Source organism: Bombus impatiens, unplaced genomic scaffold (genome assembly GCF_000188095.3).
Source record: "Bombus impatiens unplaced genomic scaffold, BIMP_2.2 scf_0113, whole genome shotgun sequence".
Lineage (NCBI taxonomy): Eukaryota > Metazoa > Arthropoda > Insecta > Hymenoptera > Apidae > Bombus > Bombus impatiens.
The window spans coordinates 738,157-761,947 of record NT_176532.1 but is presented as its reverse complement, the minus strand read 5'-3'; the positions used below and the strand labels follow the sequence as shown (position 1 = coordinate 761,947).

General features: G+C 39.5%; 4 protein-coding genes across 5 annotated transcripts in view; 3 read left to right on the top strand and 1 right to left on the bottom strand.

The window, feature by feature from the left end:
• LOC100746526 (rho GTPase-activating protein 20-like) overlaps positions 1-14,491 on the bottom strand; it is a 180,780-nt gene extending 166,289 nt beyond the window's left edge. Inside the window, exon 1 of one of the 2 annotated variants that reach the window (XM_012380872.3) lies at positions 13,284-14,491. In XM_012380872.3, coding sequence (XP_012236295.1) covers positions 13,284-13,475 — 192 coding nt within the window. In that variant the 5' untranslated portion in view covers positions 13,476-14,491. The remainder of the gene's footprint in view (positions 1-13,283) is intronic. The other variant, XM_003486402.4, reaches the window with a different exon arrangement.
• Positions 1,244-5,063, top strand: LOC112212130 (tubulin polyglutamylase TTLL4-like). Its single transcript, XM_024364872.2, has 4 exons — positions 1,244-1,947; positions 2,181-2,587; positions 2,964-3,354; positions 3,808-5,063. Exons 1-4 carry the CDS (start codon positions 1,336-1,338, stop codon positions 4,267-4,269), a joined length of 1,872 nt encoding a protein of 623 aa, XP_024220640.1. The 5' UTR covers positions 1,244-1,335; the 3' UTR covers positions 4,270-5,063.
• Positions 14,492-15,124: 633 nt separating the features above from the next.
• Positions 15,125-19,495, top strand: LOC100748038. Its single transcript, XM_024364866.2, has 5 exons — positions 15,125-16,972; positions 17,096-18,555; positions 18,681-18,813; positions 18,884-19,059; positions 19,150-19,495. Exons 1-5 carry the CDS (start codon positions 16,726-16,728, stop codon positions 19,219-19,221), a joined length of 2,088 nt encoding a protein of 695 aa, XP_024220634.1. The 5' UTR covers positions 15,125-16,725; the 3' UTR covers positions 19,222-19,495.
• A 249-nt stretch (positions 19,496-19,744) lies between these two features.
• LOC100746408 (kelch domain-containing protein 10 homolog) lies at positions 19,745-23,567 on the top strand. Its single transcript, XM_003486401.4, has 3 exons — positions 19,745-20,916; positions 20,997-21,326; positions 21,401-23,567. Exons 1-3 carry the CDS (start codon positions 20,242-20,244, stop codon positions 21,575-21,577), a joined length of 1,182 nt encoding a protein of 393 aa, XP_003486449.1. The 5' UTR covers positions 19,745-20,241; the 3' UTR covers positions 21,578-23,567.
• The last annotated feature ends 224 nt before the right edge of the window (positions 23,568-23,791 follow it).

Below are 23,791 nucleotides of genomic sequence, written 5' to 3'. Positions count from 1 at the left end.
TTTTCGCGATCGTGGATCGCGCGCGCCGCTGCTCAGTATGTAAATGCGCGTTATATCTGGCATCGCGCGAGTATTACACTCCGTAGCTAGAGCACTAGCAGCCCGCTCGCGTTTGTCCCGGGTATTGTGTGACTGCGCGCAGATTAGAGACACACGAGGCTCGCATTCCTCGCCGACCGATCGAAAGTAGCCAAGCAACGGCCACGCATCGCAGCCGCGAACAATTAATCGTGCAAGATGGAAAACACAACTAACGTGCACGCAGGAATGCGCGTGATGCGCGTAACATCGACAATCAGGTCCGTGATTGCGCTACACGGGAATCAAATTAGCATCGAGCAGCATCGCCATTAGAGTCCGGATGGGAGAACTATGGAGAACGATAGGCGTATTTGCCGATCTATCTAGGACCCTCCCTGGCTCTTTCGTCCTTTTGCTTCTCTTCTTCCTCCGTAGGATTAGTCCTTTTCCTCGGATAGTTTCAAAGCATTGGTTAGTCAGACTAGTTGGAATAAACGTTCGCGTGTCTTTCCTAGTCGCATAGTCGAATTATTACGAAATTTAGATTTATTTTGTAACTTTGCGATCGATCGTAATTGTCCACTCAAACGTAGCTAACGTTAAGAAACTAAGACTAAAAATTCGCTGCTCGCAATTTTCTTTCAGCAGGAACGAAATTTGAAGTTTCCCTGGAACATTGAATTTCGATGAAATTATGAAACATTTCGTTTAAGATGCGTGCCATTGGAGACGACTGCCCTGCAGCGAATAATCCAGAGAGAAGCACGTGCGTTTGCAGTGCATGTGGCGCGCGTTACGCGCATAAACCAACCCCTGCTTGTGCAGCCGCGTGTTTACCGCGTGCGAGCGCTCTGCCGAGCAAGATAAACGCGTGGCTGGCACGCAAATGCGGAAAGCCGTCGAATCAATCGCGGCATTGTTCGCGACGCGGTGATAGGAAAGAGACCAACAGAAACTGACTTAATGGACACCCCCGCTTTTTCGTTCCGTACGTCTAATCGCGAAGGAGAAAGAGAGTGAAGAGCGTGGTTCGAATCGGAGACGCGTCTCCTCGACGTTAGGTGAACGGATCGGATTTTTTGGCGACGCTTTGCCGTATCAGGGTTCCACGGTTTTATAACACGACTCGTCGCGTCGGCGTGTTTCACAAATTTATCGAGTATCGAGCGTGCGAACCGAAACGAGTTTCACGAACAACTTCAACCCGCACCGATCTAACGAACGTTCGATTATGGAGTTCTATTAAAATTCCCAGTGCAGACATACACATTGAACGATAATGAACGCAAAATTTACGAGTATACCGATAACACGATGCAGGCTGACCTTGGCCATCCTAAACCACGGAAATTCGAAGGCTCGTCGAGTCGATGCGCGGCCACCAGTACCTCCAATGGCTGCATGATTAACCTTAATCCAGACTCCGACGAAGAATGGTTGACGTACGAAAAACTCACGGAGATAGTTTTCCTTCGTTCGAAGGCGAAATCGACCGATCATCGATCTGCCTTCTTACGTAACAATCAAGCTAAATCTGTGGACGTTATACGACATCAATCGGCGAAATTGGCGAAAAACAAGAGCATTGTTCTGAAAAATGCGGCTCAACCGGTTGTTTTCGATAAACGGGCCGATGGAGATAAGGCTACCGAGAATGTTTCGCCACTGCCGTTGAGGGCGAGCCTTTTCCCTCGTGTCTCGCCCTACGTTCTTTTCCAAAGTCACGATCATATACCCAAAAAACTGCCGAAGGATTTTGCTCGACTTCTTAAATGGAAATTTACCACATCTATGCCTAGGGTTTTAATCAAAATTTTAATCAGTTCTGGATATCAAGTGGTGAATAAAGGGACTGACTGGTCTGGCGTTTGGAACTTATCCAGTAAAGACACGGCGAGGTATCAACGTATGAAAAGCTTTCAAAAGGTACGAATTAAGTGAGAAGATTTTTGGAGGAAAAGAAACATCTATATAGTTCGTAGTAAATATATAAATACGTACTTCTAGCGTACTTCAATACAAATAGTTGAATCGTTATGTTCAGAGTTCTTTAACAGCCATTATAACGACGAATTGAAAGATAGCTAATATTAGAAAAGTGGAACTAAAATTTCCGATATAATTTACTCGATTCCAATGAAATTTATGTTAAAAATCAGATGAACAACATACCAGGATCTGAAAATATAGGCAACAAGGACCTGTTATGGACGCACTTGAATAGAATGTCGCGAAAGTTCGGCCCTCAGGAATATAACTTTATGCCAAGAACGTACGTACTGCCGAAGGAGATACAGAAATTCGAAAGCATGTGGAGCAGGCACGGTATGGGTACCACGTGGATAATTAAACCGCCGTCAGCGGGTCGTGGCCAGGGTATCAAGATTGTTAATCAATGGTGGGAGATACCAAAGTGGCATTCGGTAATCATTCAACGATACATCACCAGACCGAAACTCATTAACGGCTTGAAATTCGATCTGCGAATTTACGTTCTCCTAACAAGCATTAACCCGATGAGAATTTATGTCTACAAAGAGGGCTTGGTTCGTTTCGCCTCGGTCAGGTAATTCGACGACCCTAACTTACTCGATATTTCATCGATTTTCACGATAATGATCAGAACCTGATTTCGTTTCGTGATTTACATAAGCGTTGCGAACAGCGAGAAGTAGATTTATTCGAATCGATTAAACTTCGACGTCTTAAAATTTAATTTACCGCTTTACTTGGAACAATCAAATTTACATATTACGAGATACTCGGCTTTGATTACATTAGCTTTAAACCAGCATCGATCTGTAACAAATAATCAATCATTTTCAAACGTGGATCGTTCAAAAATGATTCACAAGCAAATTATAGTTTGATCCAAGTATCCCAATTCGCTTAAATAATTCTACTTTATCCTATACTCTGTTAAAGCAATAGTAAATATGTAGATACGTTCGTGGAGCAAATCTAAGCGACAAATACATGCACCTAACCAACAGCAGCGTGAACAAACAAAATCCAGCGTACGTGGTAAACGATGGAGTGAATTCGTTCAAAGGACACAAATGGTCCTTCGCGAGTTTATGGTCGTATCTGAGGCAGGAAAGGGTGGACGTCGCTGACCTATGGTCCCGGATCAAGGATATCATCGTTAAGACTTTCATATCCGTGGAATCGAGTATGAACGCGACTATTTTACAGAGTTTGGTCTCCAGTTACACCTGTTACGAATTGTACGGGTTCGACGTACTTCTCGACGAGAGTTTAAGACCGTGGTTACTCGAAGTGAACATTCTACCGTCGCTGCAGACAGACTCGCCACTCGATATCGCTATTAAGGTACTTATGATTTAAATGGATGTTCGTCGGCTAACTGGAAATTAACGTCTACCATCGCGGTACCAACTTTCCCACAATGGAGGAGTTAAACTCGCGGATAATTATATCTAAACGCGATCGCATTCTACATGCACGCTTTTGTCCGTAAGTCATCGGACACTTCTTGAAATATGTGAAAAAATTGTCAATACGAGCTTTAACAAAATAAAACAGCGTATATATCATAGTTTTGAAAATGAGCGTAATCAAAGGGTATCCTAACGCTCGTGGCTGGTAGCGTGGTTTCTTCGCACTTGTCGCCGGTTAATTTCGAACTTTCGAATTCCTCCGCAATGATGCACGAAAACCGCGCGAGACACGCGATAAATTATTTATGGTCAGGTCGATTGAGTCACGCGTGTCATAAGCAGCGATTAATAGCATCGTGTGGCTACGATTTTTATTATTTTGCAGGGCCCTCTGGTGAAGGACGTGTTAAACGTGGCTGGCTACCAAATCCCCAAGAACGAGCAAATTTCGAGCAACGGTGTTTGCAATAAAAAGTACGACTCGATCGGCCATAATTACAGATTGTACAGCACGGCCTTGAACCTTCACGAGAAAACGAAACAGAACGAAATCAACGCGATGCAGACCCGCGACGAGTACCTGGATGGAATCCTGCAGAATTTGACGAGGGACGACCTGAGGCAGCTGATCCGCTACGAGGACGAGCTCAGTCAAGCTGATAACTTTGAGAAACTATTCCCTACCAAGGATTCTTATTTGTATTTCAAATTCTTCGAGGTCGAAAGATACTACGATCGATTACTGGACGCCTGGGAATATCGTTACTCCGATAACAGAAAGGAAGGAATTCGTAGACTGCAACGACATTGCGAAACGATGCAGCACTTAGACCAAGCCACCGATTGAGCGCAAACATTGTCGTTCGTTCGTGATTCGGTATGGAAATTATCCTGTTAATACGGCACTGAAATCGCTTCAACTCTAATTAAAATAGTTCACACGGAGCAAGGTCACTGGCGTGACGCGTGTACTTTCTTACGTAACGTACACGCCTGTTCCTAAGTATATTCGTAAGGGTATTTTCTGGTTTCTTATAAAATCGTTTAAATCACGAAGCGAATGATTAACCGAGTCAGAACTCGTGCAAGCTAACGCTGAATATATGAATTCTTTATTTATGTTAATTTATGTCAACAGATAATAATAGTCAAAGGCTTCGATAATTCCCTTGCCGTTTGCAAGTTCGATCTCGCTTTCTACGAGTGTCCTTAAGAAAATATAACAGCGAAGGAGAAGATAGAATAGCCCAATTCCGATTACGTAATTTTGTTTTGAAACCTTCGTTCGTTCATATTCCCAGGAATTACGTCGAGTTTATATTTTCTTGCTTATCGCGTATTCTGCACGGCTGGATAAGTACGCGGCTACTGTTTCTCGATGGACGATTAACACGCTAATCGCGACTACTTTAATCGTAGATTATTTTGTCTTCGGAGACATCCGATGTCAAAGGAATTCGAGAAATCCGACGAAACCTTACGCCAGTTAATCCACCTTAGTCGAGGGTTACGCAACGCCATAACCGCAAGGTACTGTAAGTCGTTTTAACTATATCGGTCACGTTGACGTCATTCATTCGCCGTTTACAACTTCCACTGAATAGGAGTATCCGTTTCCACGAAGAACTTCCTTTATCGAATTACGCGTAACTCAATTTCCCTTTCGAAATGGTAGCGCTTTGAGCTTCGCTCTTAAGACGAAGCGATCAAACGACGAAACGACAAGTACTTGATACATCGTCGCTCGAAATTATTCGCCTTCTTCCTCGTTTCTATACGCATCTTGTTACGTTCAAGTCCCGTGTCTCACGATGAATCGACTTTCTTTACACAACTTTGAAATAATCTTATCATTTCGTCCATTGTTCAAGCGCTCGTGTCGTATAGTCAAGTTAATTTACCCATGATGATAATTTGTCGAGAGATTATGCAGCCAAAATTACACGGTTGCGCAAATACTTTGTAGCCAAGTCCGCCTCGGGTAAATAAAGAAACGCGCAATGTGTCATTTAAATGGAACGAGAGTCACGCCGGGAAAAAACTAGTTTAAATTGAATAATATTCGCGTTGCACAAGCAGCCGCATTAAGGATAATTTGCGAGGATGCTAAACATTTATACGCGAATGATTATTTATGACAAAAACTAAGCAACGTTCTATGCTTTGGTTCGTAGCTTTCAAGTTGCCCGCGTACGTCGATGACCAGTTTCACAACAACGCTCCAATGCACGCTTTATCCGCATGCAAATGGCAAAAGCAAACTATTCTTGTTGCCGGTCATACGCTGAAAAACGTGTTCATAGGAGTTTTCCCACTCACCGTGTAGGAACTTTGACCCTTAATTACAGACTAGTCGTCTTTCGGACGAATAAATTTCTACTTCATTAACGCGATTCAGCGGGGAATGTCGAAAGCTGCAACGTTCGAATATCTTCCATAGCGAACAATTTCGCTAAACAAGTATACGCGTATCGCCTGACGAATGATAATAATTAGACTTCGATTCGATACTGATATTCGTATTACGTCAATTTCTATGTAGCACGCTAACGTAATAAGTACGTGGAGCTGGCAAATGATCTCAGAGGCTACCGATCTGTAATTAAGCAACGAAGCTAATATCTCGTCGATACTTCGAAAAAAGCAATTCTACAACGCGATGGAATTCGTCGACTCGTAATTATTCGATGGAACGCGTTTAGCGTGGTCGCGTTGGCAATAATTTCGATCGGTAACGTGCTCGTCGCTTCGCTCGAAGGTGACGTAAGTGGCCAGTGAAAGCTCTCCGCGGGCTTCAGAAACGTGAATCACTTCCTGAAAATTCCGTAGACGCGGCATCCAGCGGTTTTCAGTTCATTCAGACGAGCGTTCTCTCGAATCGGCCCGGCTGCTCGTCACATGCAACCTACTTTTCTCCTCGGCGACTGCACGTGAGCATCGCGCTTTAACGCGCCGCTATTTTATCTGTCTCGCGCGTTACGCATACCAACTTATCAACCACGCAAGCCACTGGCTCCACCGACTTTTTAGTCGACCAAGGCGGAAAGCTGCTCCAACTTTCCTTCGTTAATCCGTCTAAGTAATTATTCTATGCGATTCTAACTCGACCACGGTTTAAGATATTAAACAACGGTCAAAGATTATTATCGTGTCGGAAACGAAATAGGTTCCGGAACGATAGGCGGGGAAACATCTTAAAGTGCAAAGATATATCGCTATGCAAGAGAATACACAGGAAAATGGAACCCTAAAAGCTATTAAACGTTAAAAGGTACCGGCTCTATTGACTCTCGTAAACGTTTCGCTGCAAATCCTTGGAAATACAAGCGAGAATTTTTACAGCGTTTCTCTTAGAGTTCCTGTCACGTTCAAGACTTTCGGTAGGTTCCACTAATCCTTATCGACGCTCTTATCGAGCCTGTTTATCCCAATTTGTGTACCTTTGGTACTTTTTCAGCTTTGCGATAGCTGCGAGGCGTTTTAGTCTGGAAACACAGATAGAAACTTTAGAATGAAGCGACGACTAGATAAACGTTGTTGGGTCTAGTTCTAGAAATATCGGGGCCCAATTTGCCAGACACGATACGATCGACCAGAATTATCTGTTTGCTGTCATATTTTATTTCTCTTACTCTTAATACGTAAAATTGAGTCTTCCGTGTCGATGTTTCATTTATTCAATTACGAATAGCCTTTGAATGGAACTTATCGAATAATAAGTTAGTCGTAACGAGACGTTCGATATAATTTGAATCGCAAAGAACCAAAGGATATTAAAAAACGCATGGACAGATGTCGTTCGCTTTCTTAATCTTAACGACAGATCATCGTTCTGAAATTATTTTTTCAAGCAGATACGAGTGTTTTCTGTTCTTCGTCGCGGTCAAGCGTGATAAAATACTGGACTGTTTATCGTGGCTGCGTTCCGACTGTCACATTATTAGCGAGTGTACGGCTGCGTGACTCTGACAATCAGAGCAGAATGAGATCTAAAATTCGCAATCTCACGAATGAATCCACTCGAGTCCGCTTAATTACGACACTGTGATCGCTAGCCTCCGACGTTCGGAACAATCAGCTGCAGATGTACAACTTTCGGAATTCTCGGTTACATACGCAAATCAAACCGCATGACAAGCGTATATCAGAGAAAGTAAAACGCAGCAGGTAAAACGGAAATAGGAAAGAGCGTGGCCCATTTTAAATATCTTCCTAGAGTTTAGTCAAACCTATCGTTTATCTACGCGCTAATCGATTTTATTTGTCTCGGTCGCCTACTTATTTGGCGCACCGTGTATTTTCACCTAAATCCTCGTTACGTTATTCGCGTTAATATCGTGTTCTCGCTAGATTCAATTAGAACCAAACACGCGATAAACATTTGTTAAACGCGACGTAGTACCACGCCAGGAAAATTTACTTGTAATTCTCAACGAGAACTGATTGTAAAATTCATCCAAATAAAAAAAAAAAATATCGTATTCTCTGCACAGATTAAACCGGAGCAGTGCATGAAAATAGACCAGGTTCAATAGGAATACCGGAAATTGCATTCAACGCCAGAAACAACAGACGTTTCTACCGTAGCAAAACGATACTCAGCGCCGGTGTTCTTTGTCTCTGACTGACGTTGACTCATACTATAGCCTACAATGAGAACAAGACGCGCATGCACGGCAAAGGAAATCTGTTGTGCATTCACGACGATAATAATTGATAGGTGTTCGACGAGGATGGAATCGAGAGCGGCTAAATGGATTCGATTCAACGACGGGATAAATGGTTAATCAAACGAGATTTATAGCGATTGGAATCTAATTCGAGAATACTTTCGTTCGTTCGGTAGATCCTCCGTTTACGGGTCAATTGGATCATGCGTAAAGCTGTATGTCAATGTTTAGAATTGGAATTTTTTGGGTCGTGAGAAATATTCGTGGAACGTTAGCTGATACATTGACACGATGGTACATATTTGTGGCCACGCATCCGTGCTAAACGTAACGACACTTCCACGCCTGTGGTTACAGGTTAAACCAGCCTCTTATTCGGAAAATCCTCGAATTCGCGGAACCACGACAACGTAGATGTCGTTTTTTTCCACTTTTACTTTGTGCGAGTTACACGCGGTGCGGAAGTTACTCAAGCGCTAAAGTCTTTCGCCCGAACCGAATTTCCCAACTAGTTTCGCCTAGAAAAGAAAATGCGATCCGCTACTCTCGCCATCGAGTCTACGATACGGTAAAACTTGATTTATTGCAACGAAATTTTAATCGCGTAATGCTCGATCGAACGAACACCTACTAATTAAATCCGCTTATCTGAGAAATCTTGGCGAGGAGAATCAACGAATCCCTATTATATCAATCGTTTCACCACCGATAAATTCCAGCAAATTGAGTTCTATTCTACGCGATACAAAATTAACATTTTCTCGCGATAGAAATTACGATCCGATCGAACGCAAGCAACGTTGGATTAGTCACCATGATTGATACTGTCCATGGTAAAAATGCTACGGACAAGGGCAATCAGAGCGATATACCGACCAGATAAAGCAAAAGTACTTTCGTCTGTTTCCTATTCGTGGCTGTTAGAATGCGGGACTTGATGAACGAGAAGGCGCGTAATTAGCAGGAATCGACCACGAACGATCGTGCGCTGGCTATTTTCAACGCGTTCTATGTTAAACGCGAGGATATGCGGCCAATTCGAGCGTCACTTTCTCCGTTTCGTTAGAAGAACCGCGTTGGTTTCGTCAGCGCCGCGATCGATCGTCGCCTTGGTCCCTCGATCTTCGAAGTCGAAAGTGAATTTCGCGCTACACCGAGTGTCAGTGACCTTTAAACGGGTGCTCACGTGTCGATCGAGCTAAACGAGGTTCGTGATGCCACCGGTGACCGGTGTACATACCATCGGCCATAAATTCGGTGTCATGAGACATTTTATGGCGTAGTAACTGTAATTGGTCGAAGAAAGTGACTCGTTCGATGCTCGATCGTATGTACAAAGTACTTTGCTTTCGTTTATAGACCGGTTCATCTTACGAAGTATAATTGGAGCAGGATTATAGTCGACAATGTTTGAAAGAAGTTGTTAAGGTGGAGAATTCAAGGTCTTGCTTTAATAGCGGTTCGTTCGCTGGCTGAGTAAATATATTGGTGCATTTTCTAGTCACGTAGTTAAATTGTTATGAAACTTTCCTTTACTTTTTTTTCTATATAAACGTAAAAAGAAAGAAACTTTCTAAGAGATATTACAGTTCGAACGCAGCGAAATCTTACAAAGCGATTTGTTCGATTCATCGTCTCGTCTTACGACGATTTTTCCAAAAATCTTCTCGACAATCCCCGTTTTCTTTCGATTAAATTCCATAGAATCGTTAATCGTTACTGTTAAAAACTATCTTAAATTTAAGAAAAATGTGAGAAGATCGTAAAATTTCTGTTAAGACGTTAAAGGTCCTTCTATTTGTACTGGAATCGTGCTCCGAAAGCTCTTAGAGTTTACGATCCAAGAAAAATCATTCTCACGTGCAATCCTGCCATATCTTTCTAGAATAACGGACACGAGTTTCTACCCTGACTAACGTGGAAAGTCATCTAATCCCCGGATGTTTGGCCGCTAATTATTTCTGATTCGACAAGGTAATCGTACGAAGTTGCACGGAGAAAGCGATGCATAAAATCTACATCTGTATAATGGGAAATGGTGCTGATTCAATCAGTCTCCTTTCCAGACCGATTATACCCGGTCTCGTTCGATTTATATAATAAATTACCATACAATTTCCCAAAGTAATCAGCTAGCACGGCGCGAACAACGACCGTCTATCGTAGCGATATTTCATGATACGCGACGATGGCCATGAACGAGCGAAAAGATCACGAAGGAGCGAAATTATTTATCGCTGGTTCGATACGATTTTCTTGTCACCGACGAACGATTCGACGAAAGTCGTTTTTCTTTCGAAAGGTTTTCTAACACTCGCAATCGCGTCGCTCTTATATAACGCGATGACCATTGAAATCGAACAGCCGAGCCTGCTATAGTATTGTAAAACGACGATTTAATTGCAACGTTCGTTTGGCGAAGAACGCAACGACGTGTAAATCTTTGGACGATAAAAGAGAAACGAAAAAAGAAAAGAAAGAAAAAGGAAAAGATTGTAAATGTATGAAAAGAGGATCGTAGAGAGGAGAGCGTTATGTGGACGGTTTAACGAGACAACGGAAAGAGTTATTTCTTCCGTAGGGATCAGGACTACAAATTATCCGGCGATTACGTCGTAAATCCCAGGAAACGCGTCTAAAGACGCGAGATCGTTCGATCAACGGCGAAAACACTTGTCTACGCCGTATTAGCATTTAATCAGGGTTTTCTGTTTATAGGTAAACGGCACGAAAGCTCGTTTGAAATAACAGTTATCCGCACGATGCAACCGTGGCTACATGTTACGCGTGCACGTGCGACTACTTTGTGCAATCAGCTATACGTATGTCCAGGTAAAAATTGAAAAATTATCATTCCGGTCTAAACGATCGGTATCTAGTTCGCAATCGGTAGTTGGAACTGCATTATGTCGTGAGCAACATAGATATACACGGTATAGATACACCCGCGTTCAAAAGTACGAGGACATGTAGATCTTTCATCATATTTTATTCCGAAATGCAAATTATCGCTAAAGTGTGTCGCGAAAGTTTGTAGAAATTATTTGCTACAGCTACGTGTGAATTGATAGGAAGGCAAAAGAATAGAGTTCGAAAAATATATCTGAAAATGGGAAATATATCAAAAAAAAAATTGCAGGAGAAAAAGATGAACACATTAACAACTAGAATATCCAAAATTAACATCGTAAAGCAAATGTATCAAACGAAAAGAAAATTCCTAGGTAAAATTTGTATAAAACACGGTGAAATTCATCTGTGTTCGATTTGATAACTTTATACACGCATTTTCCGTAATCAAGAGAATGTCAAGCCTTTGACACGTTACGTGTCGTACGTGTAACGCGTTAAAAAATGATATCACGCGGTTCGTACCTATTTGTTTCCACCCACGCGTTCTGTCGAGCACAATTTCCGATATCGTGATCGATCGCGAGATCGATACATCGCGAACGCGAACCGCTCGTAAAAGTTCGAACGGGGACAAAGTGCATTTTGTTCAACGGTAGAAAGTGCTGCTATCGATCACGTTGCGCACTTTCTTTCTTACGACGATTACGTGTAGAAGTCGGCGGAGTTCAAGGAACGCCATCGTGCATACGTATATAACGACGCCTTCACTTTTCTTTTCGCGAGCTCGACGTACGCACGTGCAAACAACCATACACTATACATATATTAAAGATTATTCGGAAGCTGAGAATATTTCTCATCCTATGCGATAGAGAACCGCGATACAAAATAGAAAAGAGGAAAGGATGATTATTCGAAGAAGCATGTAAAGATTGCGATCTTTGTTACGAGCCAGACCGTCAAAGAATGGAGGAGGGAAAAGCGGTTGTGAATCAAAGGTTGCTGCTTTATATATATAGCAATTCATCGTTAACCGGCCATAAACCGAGCGTAAACGAGGTACAAATACGTAATAACGCATTTATTTACGTTAGATAGATAACACTAGGGCAAAATTCATTAATAACGTTCTTTAATTGTACAAGGGAACCAAAGACTTACTCTACAAAGTCGGTTCCAAGAAGTAAAGAGGATAACAATGTCCCATTAACGAAACAAAATTCCAGCCATTTATCGCTACACCGTCATATCTTACTTCCTACAGCCTGTAGGCTCTATTAATCGGAATGTTGTAAATACACGATCGAACCAGAGTCCAAACATTCGTTAATTCTTCCGGAAATAATTAAGCGTATCGTATATGTCGTATATATTAAATTCTGTAATAAACGTTACTCGCCGACTGTATATTGTAGCAACAAAAGTTATCGAAAGGGTATGTACAATTTACACACAAAGAGAAAGAGGCAAGAGCAAACGTGTACGAACACGCGAGAGAATGACGTGCAACGTTTCTATAGACCGCTTAAATACCGAAGGTAACGCCTTTTACTCCTGTATAGAATGTACGCCACCTTGTAGTTGGTGCATGGTGTACGTGTTGGTACATTAATCGTTCAAACCCTAAGCTACACGGAGAGTTTCGATTTCTACCACGGAATCCGCGTTGCTCGAATATAGGTTCGAGCTTTTCCACGATGTTACGGCGGAGATACGCGACACAGTTCGAAACAATCGGGTCTCAACGCGATACAGTCGAATCGATCCGATCGTTCACGAACTCTTCGCTAAAATATCGCACCGAATGGATCGACGCGTGTGACTCGCAAGCCAAATACCAACAACCAACGTATATTCAACTTCGAATTCGTAATCGCGAAGCTAAAACGACGAGATCGTTTTATTTCGAATAAGAGAAAAAAAATGTGCTTTTTCGTTCCTCGTGCCACCGATGGGAGAAATCTATTTTATGCTTTCTTCTCTTATAACGGTTAAACTATGATTAATCGAGTTGTCCGGAATCCATATTGATCAACTTCATAAATTGAAAATAACAAAAAGATGGCGACGTTACGAACACTGTTCTTAAAAGTTCCATTATAGAATTTATCGTTTTTGTCTGTACCATCTTCTTACGACAGAGAAACTTATAAAAATAAATCATTTATTTTTTGAGAATTGAAAATTAATCGCGTAACCAATAAGCACGAGGAATTTGCGAAAAGTAGAGTTGATCGATTTGACGTTTAATAAACTCAGCTGCAACTTCTTGCACACTAGCGAGAGCTTCCATTTTTAACGGTAAATAAATAAATAGATTAAAATAGAATTTACTCACGGTGAGGTGTGTCTTGTCAGGCGCGATCGCCGTGATCTCGACTGGCCTTGGTTCAGGTGGATTCGCTTTGCTAAGAATGGCAGCTGGCATTTTCGCGACCAGAGATAGCCTCCTGGTGAGCCGTCTACCTAATTCCGCGCGTCGTCGCACCCTAACACGGGGACCGGTACCTTTGTAGCCTCCGAATTCCATCCTGAGAGACGTGTATCCTCCTTCCTTATCCCCGTGTTCTCATGGAGGCAAACGGTCGCATCTCGTGTGTCACGTGGCCGCACAGATTACACGATCATAATTCGAAGAAAGTCTATCTGCGAGTCGTCAAAACTCTTTACTACAGTATACGATCGAGAACTGCGTTTACAATACGTAGGAATCTTTCGATCGTCCATGTCCCTGGACTGAAACTTTCGTTTACCGTGTCTCCTCCCAGCGTCAACAAACGCATCCTTCGCGAATCATAAACACTAACGAGTCAATCCACCGTTTGCCTGTTTATTTTCAAAGATATCTTGCACGCGCGTCGTCCATGTGAAATCGTCAACACGAACGCTCGTTCTGTTCGAACAGTTGTTGTTAACGGATTTTGCGGATTCGATTTGATCGACTACGACTTTCAATTCGATTCGACTCGATTCGATATGATTCGATCGAAGCCAAAGATCACTCCCGGCAGTCTCGTCGCTCCTCCAAATGAACCTGGGTCGTTGACGTATCGGTTTTTTCGAACGCGTTCAAAAACGCACAAGGGTTATACTGGTTTTAGACCAACGGTTGTCCGCAGTGGATTACACGCACGACGTAAACACTTGCTCGGATGCTGGAGGGCCGCTCTCGGTCGCGTGCACACACACCTTTACGTTTACAACCCAACATCTCTCATACTGACTACGTACACACATGCATCCTAGGCTCACATACGTATATACACCGTGGTGGAACGAGACGAAGAGAGACACAGTATGGTGCGCGCGTGCACCAGGAGATTCGATGGTATTCGAAAAGCAAAGCACGAGGTGTGGAAAAGAGAGCAGCCGGTTCTTGCTGGCGCTCGGTCTGCCTGGCGCGCTTCGACTGAAATTGAATCGCAGCAACCTCCTACCACGCGGCCCGTCACACTGCCGGCCTTCCTAACCGTCGTGCCTTCTCGTCACTCTCGTCGTGTCTTCGCTTCTACCCTACTGAACAAATCCGCGTAAACAAAACGCATTTCAAAACCAGTAACCCGCGCGCACGCTCCACGATCAAACACTGATGTAACCGATGCGCGCGCGATCAATCTCAACCAATCTAACTAACCGTTAGACCAATCAAAGCTACCATATTAGAGGCACTCCACCAATTACAGGGCATTGTTTATCAGCCAATCGACGATGTCGTTGTTTTGCATTTTCAAATTCCTTTTCTATATTATTCTTATATCGAAGTTTTCTAATCGATAGAAACGTAAAGAATTGAGATTCTTATTATCGATTAGTACATTGAAATGGAATAACGGATTATTGGATTAAAATCAAATGATTATGGAAATTAATATTGTTATGAATATAATTGAAGAGATATAGTCTAAATGAAGATTTACTATATGTTTTAGACATTATAATCAATTTAACTTTTGTAAGTTAAATAAGATGATCAGATAACGCGTAGTTTGTAAAATATGTGTACATTATTATCGAACTTGTTATTGTCATACTAGAGAAATACTACTAAAATACTGTACCTCCATTTAAATGTTTTGTACATAATTGCATATTTGATATCCGTAGATATTCGATTGTATGAGTTTTGATACATATGAAAGATAATTTTGTTTTAACGAATTCCCAAATTCCAGACGACATATTTTCTCTTAATTAGTTTATCGTATCTACGATACGATACGAGCAATGAAATTTTCGAAAGTCAGTAATTCTTGAAGGTCGATGTAACGATCGATAATGCGCATATCGATTACGAAACTCGTACCCTGTAATATTTATGAAGCGATCGATCAACACGCTCGAGGGCAAATCGAATTCGATGATCTGTAGAAATTGACGTATGTCTGTAATAGGACGTAGGACTGAAGAATAATTTTCGAATACACCATGTGCCATTGCTATTGTGACGTACTTGGATGCTCAATGATATTAAAGATTGGAATACTCGGCGATGTTCACGATTGTCATTGACGAGAGAAATCAAAGAAAAGCAATCGATTACAATTGGCACGATTAGAGCGTATTTACGCTTGTTGTGATCGTAGTAGCTCGAACGATGCACAGTCGCCATTGCTATATATTCTTGTTCGTGGTAAATAAATTCTTTAGCCTATAAATAACAAAAGCCTATAAGGAAGCTCATTTCTGTGTAAGTCTAGTCGTGCCAATCGTTCTAACGCGTTACGTAATAGGCTGATTCGCAATTAACTAAATATTTAAACCCCCGGTATATTATCGTCTCTTTAAATGTATAAATTATACGCTAGCGTGCAATGAATTCAATCTAAAACAAAGATCACGCATAGTAACGATGATTTCTGTGTCTCTGGCGCTAGAAGAAGTAATTCCCAGGACGAAGTATAAAAATAAGAAGTATCGTTATCTCAATTAATCTTATTATTAGAATTCCAAGCCTAATTGGTCGAAAGTCAGGGGAAATCTCAGGAACGACTAAATAGAAGAATTATCCAATATGAAGTGAAGCGCGTTTACATTCACGTTTCTGCACAATCGAGCAAAGCGGAAGGAAAGCAGGACCGTTTCATCCTTGACTTTTCTCTCGCATCCCTACCACCAATTTATCCGACGTACAAAATTTCTCGACTACCACGAAAATCATAAGCGCGACGACCATGAAATCCAATGCAACGCTGCAAGACAAGCTTGCTAAGCAGAACGAGATTAGCCGTCAAAGGTTGGCGCAAGAAGTTGCGAAACTTGAGAAGGTGGAGAAGTCGGATTTGAGGATGTTAGAGACTGCGAGGCATCGGTTTCGATCGCGTCACAAGAACCTGGAAACACGGCAGCCCTCCTTTGGATCGAACGTAAGATCTCTCGGAAAATGCGTATATAAACGCTTACCAAGGATGCGCACGGTTTTCTTTTCGTTTCTAATAGATAATTTTATGTTACACTGTCTCTAGAGCTGACGAAAGTATTCGTTTCAGATTTCATCATGATAATTGTATCATGTAAATCACATATTCAGAATATATTTCTGAACGTGCAAGTGTTCGAATACCTTCGTGAGTCTATACAGTGCTTGAAATAACGTTAATTGCAGGATTTCGATCGCAACGTTTCACGACTCGACTAGAGATTAGATTTCTCTAGATCAAAGATCGGCACCGTGTATTCTGACAATTACGCGACACGTACGATCGGCGGATACGCGGTTCATCGTTTGATCTTCCGATCTAATTGCGAGCACAGTAATTGACGCGCAGGCTATTAATGTGCGCATGTACGAAACTCATAATCCCGGCTTTTGCTACCATTGCACGGGCGCCATAAAAAAAGGTGGCCAGACGATAGAACAGGAGCAGGCGTCGAAAGATTCCTACGAGTTCGTGCGTTCGATAGTATTCACCAGAGGCGAGGTAGATCCTGATAAAATTCTTTGTCTCCATCTACTGTCCGCTCACAGTACGAAATGGAAAGGCAACGACGACACCACCATCAGACCCGTTACACCTTTAATGGAAAAAGGTATAATTTTCTACGAATGAGATCAAAAAACGCTTATTCGATAATTCTGTGAATTTCTATCCTTAAAGCTAAGAACAAGCATTTATGAATCTTACCTACTTATCTATTTGTGAATCTTTGAAGCTAAGAACAAACACTTTTCTGGCGCATGGAACAACGTCATACCCTGTTACGTGGTGGACACTCAGGTAATCTCATCAGACACGAAGCTCCATGAAGATCCACGGAAGAAGATTTTGGATGATCAAGCGATTTACGAGTTCGAGGAGAAATATAAGCAATATATGAAGAACGACGCTGATTTTGAGAGAGCTTTGTCGTCCAATGCTAAACACACGCAGAGGATAATGTTACAGGGGATTGATAAGATGCCCGCGATTTCACCTCACGTCTACTCTTTACTTGGAGCCTCGCATGAGCTGCGGATTAAACAAGCTCTAGCCGAAGGTATAGTCAGGAGAAGACACGCTGGACCTAATACAGAATTGAACAAATTGGATGAGAATAGTTTGTCTTTTCGTCTCGATGACGATGACGATCTTTCCAGTAGAACAACCACGAACTTATCGACTAGAAATTGGATTGCGAAATCGTATAGTCCCTCGAGAAGGTCTACAATTGGATCCACGTTTAAAATCAATCGTGAAATTACCATGTTAAAGCCGAGACGGAGAAAGAATCACGATGCCATGCCTAAAGATCTTATTGCTATAAAATCTAGTACCAGAGCGATGAAAGAAGCATCTTCGAAAACTTCTAGCACCAAATCTCCTTTTCACAGCATGTTTGGCAGTCGACAATCCGCGAATTCTCTCGTCTCGGCCACATTAAATCCAGAGATGACAATTAAAAAATATAGAAAATGTATTTATCTGAACGCACCTGTTAAATGCATCGAACTTAGAAACAAGGAATATCAAATCGTACCGATTCTTGTGAATTATCAGCTGCAAGCGTTGGTGCAGACGGTGTTTGGTGTTCTTGAACGTGTGAATCCTGAAAAATCAAAGAAAATAATCGATACTGCGAGAGATATGGGAGAGATAAATAAGATGTTATCACGTCCAGAAATACAAAATTTTATACAATATCTGTTGGGTCAATCGTTGGTCTCGTCCCCAGAAAGTTTCGTAGTTTCAGTAGCGACAATGGCGAATGAGATAGATCTTCGATTCGAGGGAATTCTAGAAAAGGAGATAATCGCGTTGACTCTAGAAATGCCGTCACTTCCATCTCTGGATGCTCTGATTACCGAGATACGAAATAACATTTTTCTCGATAATACAAGAAAGAAATCCGAACCAAGTAGAAATACCGGTACGACATCTTCGAATCCAAATAGAGGAAAAATTGGAAAGAAAAGAGGTGCGAACATAACAAAGCTGAAAAATTATCCCAACTGGAATAAGAGTAAAGATTGCAGCAAAGATGCGTTCGCACATAACAAGTCGAAAGAAGATAATGTTATGCAACTCTCGGAGACAAAGTGTGGAAACAGCCTGAGGAAAACATCGAAGATAAAAGCGGCCGACCAACCGAGAGTTTCAGGAAATGTTCTCGCCAAACGTACTTCGAATTCCAAAGTAAGGTCTCCGTAGAGAAAAAGGGCAAAGAGAGAAAAAATGATTGCAACGGCATTTCGAACTCTGAAATATTCAAAAGGAAGAGATCTGATAACAAATATTTTTCCTATTCCATGTGGTTGCAGTCTTGGAAGAGTGCCCAGGATCTCGGCCATTTAGACGCAAATCATGTAATATTGCGAAGAATGACGAACACTCAGAGAATCTTAGTAGGACAGATGTGTGCCTCTCTCAAGACCAAGAGAATTAATAATCAAGGTCTTATCCGGTTTAAATTAATATCGTAGAACTTGTGATATCTATAATTTATTTCTCGATTTTTATGTAGGTCTAATTGATGAGAGCGTACCTCTTGCTGCGCTAATTGCTCCGGTCCTTTCGCGCAATAGCATTAAAGTCTTGACACAAGGTACGGTATTTTCAAACTGGAATACCACAGATGAAGAAGAAATAGAGGATAACGTTGTAGTTCCGGATAAGTTGACTGGCCCTTTGCTTGCAGAGGTTAGTATTTAAATATATTCCTTTATATATATATAAAAAAAATAATAATAATATCGAAAAATGATAAATTATTAAGTTTATTTTTTTCAGATACGACAAAATGTAGGAGAGAATGAAACAAAACGACGTTTGGAAAGTTTTCTAAAAAATGAAATCGTATAAACTAAATAAATCAAATTAATCATTTTATTCGCTCACATACATTTTGTATCAAAAAATTGCGAATATTTACCGATTGTTAATAGAATTCGTACTTGTTTACGAATATAGCAAGTAGATGGCACAAAAGTTGTTCGTGCAGTTCGTTGGCGACATAAATTTAAAATTACAAATAAACGGAAAATGTGGGATACGCTTCTTTTTAATTCATTAAACTTGTGTAAAGTATAAAGCAAACTTTTCTATTATAAATAAAATGATAAAATTGTCGTGAACTATAACATTTTGTGGGAAGTGCTGTAAGAGCCATATAAGGTCAGCACTGGAACTTAATACCTACTTATCTGAGATTTCAATAAATAATTTGTACGCTAAATAGGATTTATGAAATATGTAGTTCAATTTTATATAGTATTTCACTGTTTGCATAAAATGAGACTAATTTCCACAATAAGCTGTTAGCTGAATACGATTGAATATAATCAGTCAGCTGATCAGCTCCGCGCAGTCGCAGTTGTATTACTGCATAGGCGTAAAAGAACAAGTTTGCTGTTTTAAATGAAGCATAAGTTTACAGCTGTATGTGCACAGTTAAAAAAAGGTGGTTTAAAAGTGAAATATAAAAATTGTATTAGAGTAGAATATTCGATATCTGTTGACTAAACGATCGTTCAGAAAACCAGCGGAGAATTTTATTGCGTTACGCCATGTTCACCGATGTGAGAAAAGTACACCAGATGTATTGCAGAGTTCGTGCAAAATGTCTATGTTAAAAATTTCTTATGAACATCGAAACATTGCTCACATGTTTATTCAAAGTAGCACGACGTTTATTTTAACATATAAACCTCAACGCGACAAGTAATTCGTTTAGATAGACAGGGAACGATATGTATAAATGTTACACATGGTTCTTTTTAAACATCTTTTTTTGGATTCTGTAGAAAACCTGTGACGAGAACAACTCGTACTTTTAACTACTTTTTGGGGAATTAATATCAGTTTGTCAATTAATTGACAAACATGTATACATTTAAACCATTTGTGTTCGTAAAGCACGAAGCACAGAGTATAGAACGTCCAAAAGCTAGAAGTGGACATAGAATAGTCTGTGATCATAAGAATTTATATTCTTATGGAGGGTTTAATCCCTGTATCCCTGATACTGATCCTGATATGCAAAATGATCAGACATGGATCTCTAGTAAACCACTTTTCAAAGAAGTCTGGAAGTTCAATCTTGTTACACAACAATGGAAACGCTTACCAGGTCAAAATAATATGCCCAATGAGTTGGCATCGAATGCAGTGATTTTAAGGGGCAATGCCTTGATGGTTTATGGTGGAACTGGTGTACCATTTGGTCATAGTTGTAGCAATCATCTGTATGTGTGTAATGTTAATAATGGTAGAATGTACATAGTTCCTGCAAAAGGAGATCTACCTGAACCCCAATATGGACAAGCTTTAATATGTCATGGGTCATATTTATATACTGTCGGTGGTACTACAGGATACGAATATACTTGTGATATTCATAGATTTGATCTTAGCGCTGGTATTTGGGAGACTGTTTATATATGTTCTGGAAGAGATCAGAGTGAACCTACAGGACGATATAGACACGAATTAGCTTTTGATGGGAAACTTATATATGTTTTGGGAGGAGGAACAGCTACAGAAGCATTTGGTTTTTCGGTATGTAAATTTTAATATAATCGTCCAAAATAAGTTTTAAATACTTGCATTAAAATTTTTTAAATACAAATTACGTTTAGGAAATCCCTGCTTTTGACCTAGAAACAAGTAAATGGATAATATTAAACACATATGGTGACAACGATGATAATACAGTGCCAGAACCTAGACGTTGTCATGGATCTGTGCAATATACAAATGAAAAAACAGGTGTCACATCAGTAGTAATCTCTGGAGGATATAATGGAGATCATGTCTTCTCTGATGTTTGGAGATTAGATTTAAATCTGTTACAATGGACATGTTTAAGGAAATGTATACTTCCATGTCCTGTGTATTTTCATTCTGCAGCTCTTACTCCGGAAGGACGCATGTATACATTTGGTGGTATCGTTAAGGAAAATAATAAGGTTGTTATAGCTTTCTTATCTTTTTACTTTAATATATACAGTTTCCTACATTTTCGTGAAAAATCTTATTGCAGGTTGTAAGGACAGATGCAGTTCATTCTGTTTGGTTAACAATTCCTAAATTATCAGAAATATGTTGGCAAGCATTAATTCATTACTATCCAGACTTAAGGCACAAGTCACAGGATGAATTGCTTCACATGGGTATACCCCTAAAATTTGTGCAAAGAATTGATTGGTATGATGCATAATATTTAAGAAACTCTTTTGATATTTGCTACACATTCAAAGCGTTACCACTCCGACCATTGTTACCAGTTACTTATTGCATGAATATTGTAATTGTTGATCATTATTGCCATAATTTATTTACGATATTTTTATAAAAAAAGGTACATAGTGTGTTGGGCAATTAATACGACAGATATTATCAATGGATCACTTTCTTCAAATTTACTTATATCGTGCAATATTTTACGTATTGAATGAAATTATGCATTATGCATACTAAAAATAGAAGAAAAGTTCTTATAAACATATATTCAGAAATGAATACTAATGTCAAAAGAATTTCAAAATATGTAGCTGTTTAAAACGTATTAGATTGAAATATACTAGAACTAAATCAAATTCTATTTCTGGAAAGAAGCATTTCAGGAAATATGTTTATATAAATTCTTTTTCTTGTTATGACAAATAGAATCTGCACTCTAAAGTTTTATCTTTATCAAATGCTTTAATACGCTTGATATAATGAAAGATATATATAATACTTTTAAAATCTTTTTGTTCCTTCCAAATCTTATTCAGTTGTGATTATAAGAATTCTAAGTTTGTGGATCTAGAAATTGTAAGTACAATTTTTTATACAAAGCTTTATTTATGGAAACAATTGCAGAATCATACTTTCGAATCATGTTTCTAAATTATTTTTTATAGTATACATCTTATTTTATTATTATTTACCTCGTCGAATTGAATTATTCTTTTTCTGTTTTTTACTTGAACTTTTAATAAAGCAGGTTCTCATAGCGAACAAAGAATTGTATTGCATGCTATACAAGGTTGCTGGTAAATATGCTCATTAATTTAGTTGTTATATAACATTCACAGCAGATATGCCTATAATACAGCATATAAATTTTCATCTCGAACTATGCATACACACACCTTGTTAAAAAACTATGCTGTTTTTTCTTTATTTGCACTATAAAACGCCTGTCAATAAAATTCACTACATCATTGTATGTATATATAAATATATATATAAGCAATAATTCATATAATATACGTATATCTTGAAGTGAAAAGGGAAGAATAAGGACATGTAAACAAAGACATCGAAAAAATGTTATCTCACTTTAGCTACGATAGTTATTCAGTTCAATATGTCGAAAAATAAATTTATGTAATACCACAATAGTACCGTAATATATTAATATAATTGTCGTTTGTCACATATTATTTAGTAGATAAAATTTTCCTTCTGTTTATAATAAACGATTATTGTTTTGCAGAGATAAATTATATGAATTAATGTAATCTACAACGGTTAGAAGCAAATTTTATACATTCACATACAGATCAACAGTACAAATAATACACAAATCTTTAGGCAATATAAGTTTACTCTTTCAGATAACACAGTTTTATTTAGTTCGGCGAAGAAACGATTCCTAAATCTAATTTTTATACGACATAATCGAAATAATTTTATTCACTACTTCTATTCAGGGAAATTGAATAGCAGAAAGTGCTCCATTGCAAACGACAGCCTTTTTACAATGATATTATTGATAAGAATATTAATTACACAATATCTATTTATTATCTGTATCATATTACAGATTATTATTTTTTTAATAAATATATGCTGGCCTGCGGATATGAATAACAGATTAACAGAAATCAGTAACGATATAACTTATACTTTTTAGTAATATCTTAGTAACATTGCAAGCTAAGTTTCAACATTATGAATGGCAGTTGAATTCAAAGTCTAATACCAAAATTCTCATTGTATTGATTCTCATTTATGCGTTAAGTAAATTATACTTGGACTATGAAATCTGCATAGAAACGAAGTATCTTAACAATTTCGAAGAGATGTTAGTGATCGAATATCATCGAACATTTAAGATAAAGAAACGAGAAAATTTCTTTAGCAAATTGAAATGACTTTATACAGAAGATTCTTCACTTCCAATAAAAAAAAAAACTAAAATATTGCTTCTCTTTCGGCAGAAAACAATACCATATAGGATGTTGCCTTTCTCTGCATTTGCAGTTTCTCTGAAGCAGAACTCCATATCAAACAGACGATGTATTTGCGTACCAATTTCGGAGTACAAAATAGCTTAAAAGTTACTTTAAGTACGCAGTGCAGAATGCATCTAATTATTATTAGTAGGCATGACTATTGAAAGAGAACTCGGGGAACAAATGATGGTAAAGAGAAGGATAAA

What these genes read in the sequence shown, in the direction of transcription:
- LOC100746408 (XM_003486401.4), top strand. Translation starts at nt 20,242, where the DNA reads ATGTATACATTTAAACCATTTGTGTTCGTAAAGCACGAAGCACAGAGT. An exon ending in CAGAAGCATTTGGTTTTTCG is followed by an intron (nt 20,917 to 20,996) that starts GTATGTAAATTT and finishes AATTACGTTTAG; the next exon opens with GAAATCCCTGCTTTTGACCT. An exon ending in TCGTTAAGGAAAATAATAAG is followed by an intron (nt 21,327 to 21,400) that starts GTTGTTATAGCT and finishes ATCTTATTGCAG; the next exon opens with GTTGTAAGGACAGATGCAGT.
- LOC100748038 (XM_024364866.2), top strand. Translation starts at nt 16,726, where the DNA reads ATGTACGAAACTCATAATCCCGGCTTTTGCTACCATTGCACGGGCGCC. An exon ending in AACGTACTTCGAATTCCAAA is followed by an intron (nt 18,556 to 18,680) that starts GTAAGGTCTCCG and finishes ATGTGGTTGCAG; the next exon opens with TCTTGGAAGAGTGCCCAGGA. An exon ending in CTGGCCCTTTGCTTGCAGAG is followed by an intron (nt 19,060 to 19,149) that starts GTTAGTATTTAA and finishes TATTTTTTTCAG; the next exon opens with ATACGACAAAATGTAGGAGA.
- LOC112212130 (XM_024364872.2), top strand. Translation starts at nt 1,336, where the DNA reads ATGCAGGCTGACCTTGGCCATCCTAAACCACGGAAATTCGAAGGCTCG. An exon ending in GTTCGTTTCGCCTCGGTCAG is followed by an intron (nt 2,588 to 2,963) that starts GTAATTCGACGA and finishes GTAAATATGTAG; the next exon opens with ATACGTTCGTGGAGCAAATC. An exon ending in CACTCGATATCGCTATTAAG is followed by an intron (nt 3,355 to 3,807) that starts GTACTTATGATT and finishes ATTATTTTGCAG; the next exon opens with GGCCCTCTGGTGAAGGACGT.